This window comes from Lactuca virosa, chromosome 4, assembly GCF_052849685.1.
Source record: "Lactuca virosa cultivar CGN04683 chromosome 4, Lactuca_virosa_CGN04683_v6, whole genome shotgun sequence".
Classification (NCBI taxonomy): domain Eukaryota; kingdom Viridiplantae; phylum Streptophyta; class Magnoliopsida; order Asterales; family Asteraceae; genus Lactuca; species Lactuca virosa.
The window spans coordinates 15,807,028-15,818,001 of NC_136429.1; the positions used below are offsets into that span (position 1 = coordinate 15,807,028).

Here is a 10,974-nt window from a genome sequence, read left to right on the forward strand (position 1 = left end):
AGCCGGAAAGATCATCAAAAAGGAGTTAACCGCCGTGAAATCATTCTGCGCCGTGAACATCCTCCATATATATAAGTTTTGGCTCATTTTCTTCACTTATTCAACTCTAGCCGTGAACACCCTCCTTTCTCTCTCAACTTTCTTCAAACCGTGAACACTCCAAAGGCTTCCGTAAAGTAAGTATATTATCCCTTACTTGGTCATACCTAGAAACACTTGATTCCACACATGAATCAAGCACCAAAATGCAAGATCTTCAAGAGTTCACGCCCGTGAACCCTTCATATGGCCGTGAACCCTACATAAGATCTTGATATGGCAGTGAACCCTGCTGCCTTGGCCGTAAACCCTTTATAAGATCAAGGTTGAGTCATGAACACATCATGTGTTCTATGGCCGTGAACCCTTGTATGGTCGTGAACACTTCTTGTGTGGCCGTGAACTCCTTTCATACAATCATATGTGATTGTAACACCTCATTGCAAGTGTTTCCTAGTACCTAAGGTTGTTCCCTTACATGATTTGTTGTTATATACACTAATTATATACATATATATGCCATTATATGCTTGATAGGATCCTTTGTGATCGAGACTTCACTTGGCATACATAGCATCCTATATCGATCTTTCATTCGAATCACTCTCTAAAGGTGAATTCATACCCCTACATCTATACTTTTTAAATGTTTTTAAATTATTTAAGGGGGGAATACAAGTATAACACAATGATATTGTGTTAATCATTTACATGTTAAAACTACATTCAAAAGGAATTCTTATACTCAAACTTGTTGAAAACACTTTTAAAGCTTTATAAACTTCTTTTATATGAAAATCATGTTCGTCTATTTATTTACGTATAAGTATGCTTTAACAGACTTATGACTATTGCTAGATACCTTGACTCATGTTCCTTGTTTGGTTGTTGGCTCGGGATAGGATCACTAGTCCGAATGTCGGTTAAATCATAGTTATACTTATTGAATAGATATGTGAATATTAAACCCATTTTAAGGATTATACTTAACTTAGTTGGTGGATAAGTAATTGAGTCTTTTCTATACATCAATGACAGTCAAACAACAATACTAGTAAACTATAATAGGTATAGTTTAGAGGATTACTACTTACTATTTCTAGAACAATGAAACTTACAAGAGTCAGTTCATACATGAGCTAGTTCAAATATACTATAACTAGAACAAGAAGGAATATACTATAACAAGAACAGAAAGAACATACTATAACAAGAAGAGAAGGAACATACTATACACTAGAACAGGAAGGAACATACTATACTAATACAAGAACAATATAACATTAATGTGAGCCACTACTTCATGGCATGGCAATATACTGCTGTATCATGTTTTGTAACCAGAGTCTCCTGGAGGGAGAGCGTGAGTTTGTGTATAGATCTATACCGGATTGACCATCCTACACCTTGTTGCTAGCTACAGTGGGACTTGCAGGTCTACGGGTGACAAATTTCATACCATTTCGATGTCTTTGGAACGTCTTGTTTTATACTAGTGAATCAAGCATGGTTATAACCTCATCACATTTTACCTTAATTAAACAATATGGTGTTAAGGTAGTTAGTACATCTGTAGTTACTTTATACAATACTACTGTACATCTTCATTTTACCATTACATTCATATAGTGATATTCTCACATAAAAGGTAATGTAAACTATTTTCTAGTACTGATAGTCATATACTTGGGAAACACTCACTTTTTCAAAAGAACAAACATACAAGATAGTCGGGTCTTGGTAGAAGACTACTCTCCAACTTAGTAGAAAATATAGGATTTTCTAGGAAGTATACAAACACATACAAACTTTTACATCAAAAAATTACAAACTTTTACATCAAACTAATGCAAACATTTGACACTAAAATACTTATGAACTCAACAGCTTAAATGTTGATCTGCTCCTTCAAAATAACTTGTATTCTCAGGTCAGAAAATAGACAGGTACACTGGACCATGTTTTAAGAAGACGAAGCATGTTCAAGACTCGTCTTTTATTTTGTTATTTTTATTTTTGGTGTCTTACAAATATATTCAAAACACACTTGTATTAACTATATTATTAATGCAATGGATGATGTTGTTGCTTGTTTTACTATTGTGCATTGTTATGATACTGAACATGACGTCCTCCGCCCCTGAATGTTTCCGCCGTTCTAGTTTGGGTGTGTGACATGGACATATACGATCAGACTTCACATCAATGGGGCTCCAATTATTAATACCTAGGCGACCATCCTGCTCCCTTCCATATATCACAGACTCCCAAAGTGAGGAAGACCACGAAACGGTGTAATCCAATAATCCAACCATAGTTTTATTTAAACTTCATACCTTAATTAGCTTTTGCGAGAAAAAATAACACAGTTCGGGATCTCATGTCCTTAAGACTAGATGGTTAAGAATCAGAATCGATGCATCCTTAAGAACCCATCACGGCGAATCAGCTTTCGCTGAAACAGTGCGCCCACCCGAAGGGGCCCAACTCTTATGCTTTCACTTTTTTGAGAGCCACAAGTATCATATAACATAGTTCTTCAATCACCAGATTTGACTTTGAGATGGCTTTTGATTTTGATTGAACTTGGATTTGTAACTTCATTTTGAGCTTTGAATTCTTCAATCAGCTTTTGAATTTCTGAAAGTTTCTTCGATTAAGTGCTTGAAAATTTTGATTGGGTATTGGATATGACAGTTGTACCCATTCTTCTTTCTTGACTGTGTGGATCTGATACTTATGCTCTCTGTTACCGCGAGGGTAACGCTTGTCATCAAATAGGTCCGTGTTCTGTGGGTCCAGAGTTGCCGATAAAGATTATTTTTAAACATTCAGAAGCAAATCATCCTAAAGTTGTTATTACCGCCCACAAAAACATTTCAGTGTTCCATTTTTTCTTATCTAAGGCTGGTGTCTCGAATTACGGTGTTTGAGTTCCTTAGTTATGACAGCTGATTCTACACTTCCGGTAACTATCCGGTCGCTTTGGGTATTTTGTTTTTCATTTGATTTCTCGTTTTCCGACTTCATGGAGCTATCGTATGTAAAGAGTTTCATCATCTCGTAATTTTTTTTCTTTATGCATAAATGAACCTAGTGTACAAATCTACCCCTCCCCAAGCTTAAAGATAAGCATCGTCCCCGATGCTCGGAGAGGGCGGAACAACCTATTGCAGAGGAGGAGGAGGAGGAGGATAATAGATTGAATTTCGGGTCCAAGCCCAAAAGTCCTCCTCATAATTGCGCTGACGTTCTTGATCCCGAGTGTATTGAGTGATGAAGGAGGAAAAACTTTGGGTTAGGTTCGCGAGATCTTGATGGTAAGTGTCAAGGCGGGTATGGATCGATTGGAATTGATCCATATATTGCTGGTGATATGATGGGTGCCCATCATGATGGGATGAGTTGGCTCCACCCATGGAAGGAGAATTTTGTGGTGCCGCCCCACCACCCTCTTCAGCCTCGTCACTTTCTTCACCTTCCTCATCTTCCTCACCGGAGAAGGAGACAGGGAAAAAATATGGCGAGATTTGCAAGTCGGTGAAGTTAGTAGGCCGCCTGAGGGCAAGGATGTTCCGGTTTTCGGGAGTGATGAGGAGCCTTGGGTCGTGGTTTTGGCCCACGGTCCAATTGTGGTTCGCATCCTCCGTCCAAAACATCCTCATGATCTCGAGTACTGCCGTGGTAAGGTAGGGTTCATCGGGTAGAGGTTGGTGAATTTCTGGATATGGGGCCCGGACTGGAGCACTTTTAGCAAACAAAATGACAATACCTCCATAATAGATTTTTCCGAACCGTGATGTGCTGAGGCGGGGTGCTTGTTGCAAAGGAATGAGCCATAGTGAGGAACGAAGTTATTATCCGGGTGGGCCATCGCATATAGTATTTTGAGCTTAAGAGTGCTATTGGTGCTTCTTTCTTCTCCAGGGACGGCAAGCGAAGCAATAATCCTATGAGCCACTTTCATCACAGGATGGATGAGAGATGAGGCTTTAGAAGAACTTGACACATAGGGATGTTGATGCGTAAGGTCAGTCCACCACGTAAGATCACTATATCCTGGGTTTGGGTCATTGGGGCCAAAGGTGTTTTGTGTGGGGGCCCCAACTATGGCATTTATTTGGTCTAGGGACAGGGCATGATCGTGGTTCATAAGCCGGAAATGTAGGACACCGTGGTCCAAATAGAGTGAAGATAAGAACTCGGCTGTCGGGACTTTGTAACTGAGCTCGTGGACCTGGAAACAACCCTTGCAATCCAATGTTTCAGAATAAGGTGTGGACTTGATTATAGATGTGCAACTCACGGAGAGATGGCACATGCGCAAATTTCTGAATGGTATGAGTGCGCTGGAGAAAGGCCTCAAGTTGGGCAACTTGAATTGGCCCGGAACAAACCACACCACCATGTGCCGGATTGGGAGGAGGTGATGGGGACTTAGGCGGTGGTGTTGGAGACCTACGACGGTGGTCTGACGACTTGGTGTGTCTAGGTCATTTAGAATGCTCGCCTTCCATATGCAAAATTTTTGTTGGGGCAAATAGTCAACCGGTCAACGGGTCAAAAAGTTAACTGTTGACGGGTCCAGTCAACTCGAGTTTGGCTACCGAAAATTTGCGGGAAACTCAATTTTGAATGATTTCCAAGTTATTGTCAAGTCCAAAATGACCACAAATACATGCAATTTGACCTTAAGAACACAAAATCCACAAGTGAAGAATTGGAAGGACTGTACGAAATCGTTAGTGGACATGCGTTCTTGTTGGTGAGAAATTGTTCTTCAACCTCCCCAAGCTTGCCTACATAAAGATTTAAGCACAAAAAACAACAAAATCTTTAGTTATTTTCAGACCTTGGGTTTGTAAAAACCCCCCAAATCCACCATGAAAATGAAAGAAAATGGTGTGTGAGATGTAGGAGATGAAGTGTAGAAGAAGAAAATCAAACCTCGTTGAAGATTTAAGCCAAAATTGATGGAGAATCAAGTGATTTTTGAAGAAAATCGGACCTTGGGGGTTTCTTGGGAGAAAGGGACTGTTTTGGGTTTGGTACGTGGGGTTTCCAACCACTTCCAACCACTTATATCGCATCATCGTTTACCTCGAATCCCTCGTAAAACAGCTTCAATCTATGACCATTAACTTTGAATGTTTTTTCGGTTTGTTGGCTTGTGATTTCCACCGCACCATGGTCGAATACCTTTGTGACCACCAAATGACCAACCCATCTTGATCTTAACTTCCCTGAAATCAACTTGAACCTCGAGTGGTAAAGAACTTTTTGTCCTTGTGCAAAAGTCTTCCGGGAGATCATTTTGTCATGATTCGCCTTTGTCTTCTCTTTGTAAATCCTGTCACTTTCATACGCATCATTTCTGATCTCCTCTAACTCTTGAATGTCTAGCTTCCTTTTGTTTCCCGCCTTATCTTCATTCAATTTGAATTTCTTTACAGCCCAGAAAGCTTTGTGATCGAGCTCAACCGGAAGGCGACACGGTTTTCCAAACACTAGCCGATATGGGGACATACCAATGGGGGTTTTGAAAGCAGTTCGGTATGCCCATAAGGCATCATCCAACCTTATACTCTAGTCCTTGCTGTTTGGAATGACTATTTTCTCCAAAATGCTTTTGATTTGCCTATTTGAGATCTCTGCTTGCCCATTGGTTTGGGGGTGATAGGTTGTTGAGACTTTATGAGTCACCCCATACTTCTTCAGAACGGCTTCAAGCATCCGATTGCAAAAATGAGTCCCATTATCACTTATGAGAGCCTTTGGAGTGCCAAACTAGGAGAAAATATGCGCTTTAAGAAAATCCACCACAACTTTGGAATCATTGGTACGGGTGGCTTTGGCCTCCACCTATTTGGACACGTAGTCCACCGCTAATAAGATATATGAACAACTAAAAGAGGGCGGAAATGGTCCCATAAAGTCAATACCCTATACATCAAAGATTTCACACACTAAAATGGGGGTAAGGGACATTTGATTCCTAGAGCTTAAGGACCTGGATCTTTGGCACTTATCATAATGTGCACATAACATATAAGAATCGTGAAAAATGGTAGGCCAATAGAATCTGTTATCTAAGAGTTTTCTAGCTTTCCTTTGGGGTCCAAAATGACCTCTACGAGCATAGGAATGACAAAAGTTGAGGATGGATTGTACCTCTTTTTGCTCAACACACCTTCGGATCATTTGGTCTGCATAATACTTCCAAAGGTAAGGCTCATCCCATACATACCGCTTGGCCTCCTTCTTGATTTTATCCTTTTGCCAACGTGTGGAATCCAGGGGAAACTGATTTGTGACCAATTAGTTGACAATGTCTGCATACCATGGAGCTTCCTTGATAACGAATAAATGCTCATCTGGGAATGTGTCACGGATTGGTGTGGTGTCTTCGAGTGACACAATGCGGCTGAGATGATCAGCGACCAAATTCTCTTTCCAACTTTTATCTTTGATTTCTATATCGAACCCTTGCAGAAGTAACATCCACCGTATTAACCTCAGCTTTGAATCTTTCTTGAGTAGTAAATGCTTTATAGCTGCATGGTCCGAATAGATAATCACTTTGATCCCGAGGAGGTACTGCCGAAATTTCTCCAATGCAAAGACAATCTCTAACAACTCCTTCTCTGTTGTGGTGTAGTTGGTTTGAACATTATCCAAAGTCTTTGATGCATAGTAAATAAAATGGTAAGTTCGGTCCAACTTTTGTCCCAACACCTCCCCAACCGCGGTGTTGCTCGCGTCGCACATGATCTCGAAAAGGAGATCCCAATTGGGTGGTCCGATGATTAGAGCGGAAGTGAGTAAAACCTTCAAACAATCAAAAGCGTCTTTGCATGGGTGAGTAAACTCAAATTCAACATCTTTTTGGAGTAGTTGACACATCGACATTGTAATCTTTGAGAAGCTTTTATGAACCGCCGATAGAAACCTGCATGGCCAAGAAACGAACGAACTTGCCGAACATTTGTCGGGTAAGGGAGACTTTTGATAATGTCAATCTTGGCTTTGTCAACTTCCAAGCCTTTTTGGGACACTATATGACCTAAAATCAATCCTTTGTCCACCATGAAATGACATTTTTCATAGTTAAGCACAAGATTTGTGTCAATGCATCTTTGCAGAATTTTTGTTAAATTGCTCAAACATTCATCAAATGAGTTTCCATAAACAGTGAAATCATACATGAAAACTTCGATGATGTTTTCTACATATTCACAAAAAAATACTCACCATGCATCTCTGAAATGTTGTGGGTGCATTTCATAGACCGAAAGGCATACGCCTATAAGCAAATGTGCCAAAGGGACAAGTGAAGGTGGTTTTCTCTTGATCTTCCGGGGCTACCGGAATTTGGTGAAAGCCTGAGAAACCATCTAAACAACAATAGTGGGATTTTCCCGCCAATCTCTCTAACATTTGGTCAATAAATGGTAGGGGAAATGGTATTTTCTTGTTGAAGCATTCAACTTCCTATAGTAAATACAAACTCGCCACCCGTTTTGCACACGGGTTGGCACCAATTCTTCTTCATTATTTTTGACAACTGTGACCCCAGCCTTTTTCGGGACTACCTGAACGGGGCTCACCCATTTGCTATTAGAGATAGTGTAGATCATACCTGCATCCATGAGCTTCATGATTTCTTTCTTTACTACCTCCATCATTGGGGGATTCAATCTTATTTGTGCCTGTCTAGTTGGTTTGAGGTCTTCCTTCATGAGAATCTTATGCATACATAAGGAAGGACTCAACCCCTTTATGTCAGCAATCGTCCATCCAATGGCCCTCTTATACTCTTTCAACAAATTCACCAACTGATTTTCTTTTTCTTTGGACAACTTAATAGAGATAATAACAGGCAATGTCTCTTCTTCTCTAAGATATGCATACTTCAAATGCTCAGGAAGAGTCTTCAATTTTAACTTTGGTGACTGCACAACAGAAGGAAGAAGTTTTGTGTTAGAAATGGGCAATTTCAACTTGGTATTATCATACCTCATTTTCTTCCTCTCTTCCATGAACTCCACAATTTCTAGTAATTCCTCATCAAGCTTGAAATTCGCTGTAATTTCTTTGACTAAATTGTTATTAAAATTCCTGCTCAAAACTAACTCCAAAGAATCATGGTTAGTCAACTCAAAATACTTTTCAGTCAAAGGTTGGATCACATCAATAAAATTTATACAATGAACATCACTTCGATACCTCATTGCTTCATAGATATTGAAGTTAATCACTTCCCCATCAAATTCCATAGACAATGTACCATTGTAGACATCAATTTTTGTTCTTGCTGTTTTTAAAAATGGTCTACCTAAAAGTATGGAACTTGAGGTTTGGTCATCATCTCCCATATCAAGCAGATAAAAATTCAGCGGGAAACACAAGTTCATTGACTTGCACTAATACGTCCTCCAATACACCTTTTGGATATAGCAAAGATCGATCGGCAAGTTGAATTATGACTCCAGTTTCGGCTAGAGGTCCAATTCCCATTATTTTATAGCCTAAGTAAGGTAAAACATTAGTTGATGCTCCAAGATCAAGCATGGCACGTGGCACAAAAAGGTTACCCATTTTACAAGGAACCGTGAATACATCCGGTTCCTTGCATTTTTTAGGTAGCCGTTTTTGTAACACGGCTGAAACGTTTTCCCCCACTTTCAAAGTTTGATTTCCTTTAAGCTTTTTTCTTAGATGTGCAAAGTTCCTTAAGGAACTTAGCATATCTAGGAATCTGTGTAATAGCATCTAAAAGGGGAATGTTGATTTCAACCTTCCGGAACATGGCCATGATCTCATCATCTTCGCGTTCTCTCTTTGTGCTTGTTAATCTTGAAGGAAATGGTGTTGGAGTTACTTTCACTTCGGTATCTATTGGCTTCTTTGAACTTGAAGTATTTTTTCTTTCCTCTTCCTTGACAGCTTCTTCTACCTCAATCTCCTTCTCTTCCTCTTCTTCATCCGGAATCCTTGGGGCTTCATAGCTTTTTCCTCCTCTCAATGTAATGGCACATGCATTATGTTTAGGGTTCTTCTCGGTTTGGGAAGGTAGCTTGCCTTGTGATTCCATTCTACTCACGGACTGAGCAAGTTGTGACACCTGTTGCTCCAAGCTTTTTATGCTAGCCTTGGTTTCTTGTTGGAAACTTTGACTGCTAGTGGCAAGGCTTTTTAGAATATCCTCCAATGACATACTTGATGAACCCGCTTGTGGAGGTTGTTGTGGTGGTGGCTTAGGCTGGAAATTTTGAGGTTGAATTGGTGGCCTTTTTTGATTTTGAGGAAATTGTGGTCTTTGTGGGTATTGATGTGGTTGACTTGGTTGATAACTTTTATGTTGATTTCCTCCCCAACCTTGATTGATGTTCCATCTTTGGTCAACCTGCGGCTGCTCAAAATGGTTTGACCAGGAATACCCTCCTAAAGAATTTGCTTCTGCATAATCCTCATCTTGAAGTTGAGGGCACATGTCAGTTGGATGCCCCACTTGAGTACAAATACCGCAGGGGCTGGGTGTGGGCTGCACACCCTTGTCTTTAGCCAACATCATTACAACTTTCGTAAGCTCGGACAATTGTGCTTCAATTTGAGGAGTTTGGATTTCCTTTACACCTCGGGGTGCATTCGAGTACCGCTCTTCATCATGACTTGAATGTTTAGAATCTTCAACCATGTTTTTTTATTAAGTTGCGGATTTCGGTGGGAGTCTTGTCGGGTAGAGATCCGCCAATGGAGGCATTAAGAATCCTTCTTTCCATTGGAGTCATGCCTTCAATGAAGTATTGGAGGAGCTGGTATACGGTGATTCCATGTTTTGGACATCGGGTACAAAGTTTCTTGAATCTCTCCCGATACGTGTTAAAGGCTTCTCTTTTATGTTGTTTGATTCCAATGATTTCCCTCCGTAGGGCTGAAACTTTCATCTCCGGAAAGTATTTGTCCAACAAGTGTCGGGCAAGATCTACCCAAGTGGTAACCGTCCCCGGTGGGAGGTCATTGAGCCACTCTTTTGCTGCGTCTTGCACCGCGAAGGGGAATGCCCTAAGCTTAATTTGATCCTCCGTGACATTGTGTGGGTTCATGCCCACACACACAACATGAAATTTAGTCAGAAACTTGTGGGGATCTTCATTTTCCAACCCTCTAAAGGTAGATATTAGGTGGATGAGTTCGGATTTAAGTTAAAGATTTATGGCCGCCGGATATTGATACAAACAGGTTGCTGTGTAACTTCTTGTCTCGACCATTGACGAAGGGTTTGCACGGGTGGTGGATTTGGAGGTGGATTCCCTCCATGGTTGTCTCCCATTGTGTGAGTAGTAGTTGAAGTTTTTGTGGATGTAGCGTTTGAAATATTATAAGTAGGTGAAGATGGTGGAGCGGTATTTTTGGGTGAGGATGGTTGTGGTGAGAGTGAGAGGCTTTCTGTTTTAGATGCGGATACACTTGAGAGGGGTATGTCCTCCTAAATGTTAATGACAGGAGGGTTAGATGATGAAGAATTCCCAGAGCCCGGTTGCTTCTTACGAAGTTTGGCTTGCTTCCTTAACTTCTTTGAAGTTTTCTCTATCTCCGAATCAATTGGCAACGGTGTACCTGTACGGAAAGATCTAGGCATAAACAATTAGTAACATCGTGTGCCCGACAACGGTGCCAATTTGTGAGGAGTGTCAAACCCAACAAATAAAGGGGTACGATATACTCCAAAAGAATCCCACTATATTGCACTAAAAGGTAGTAAAAGGCAAGTAGGGTCGATCCACAAAGACAGAAGATAATTAGTCTATACCTCTTTGCGCAAGGTACTATGGTCACCAACAGTAAAGAGGAGGGGTTTAGAATGCATCGATTAATACAAACATTTAATAACACAAGTAATCAGCTAAATGAGTGAATTAAACTCAGAATTTG

General features: G+C 40.5%; 2 protein-coding genes across 2 annotated transcripts; both read right to left on the minus strand.

Moving 5' to 3' along the window:
• Nucleotides 1–5,118: 5,118 nt before the first annotated feature.
• LOC145104140 (uncharacterized) lies at nucleotides 5,119–5,565 on the minus strand. Its single transcript, XM_079041421.1, has one exon. It carries the CDS (start codon nucleotides 5,563–5,565, stop codon nucleotides 5,119–5,121), a length of 447 nt encoding a protein of 148 aa, XP_078897547.1.
• Nucleotides 5,566–8,740: 3,175 nt separating this feature from the next.
• LOC145104141 (uncharacterized) lies at nucleotides 8,741–9,736 on the minus strand. The gene has a single exon (XM_079041422.1). The coding sequence runs from the start codon at nucleotides 9,734–9,736 to the stop codon at nucleotides 8,741–8,743; it is 996 nt and encodes a 331-aa protein (XP_078897548.1).
• Nucleotides 9,737–10,974: the final 1,238 nt, after the last annotated feature.

What these genes read in the sequence shown, in the direction of transcription:
- LOC145104140 (XM_079041421.1), bottom strand. Translation starts at nt 5,565, where the DNA reads ATGTCCCCATATCGGCTAGTGTTTGGAAAACCGTGTCGCCTTCCGGTT.
- LOC145104141 (XM_079041422.1), bottom strand. Translation starts at nt 9,736, where the DNA reads ATGGTTGAAGATTCTAAACATTCAAGTCATGATGAAGAGCGGTACTCG.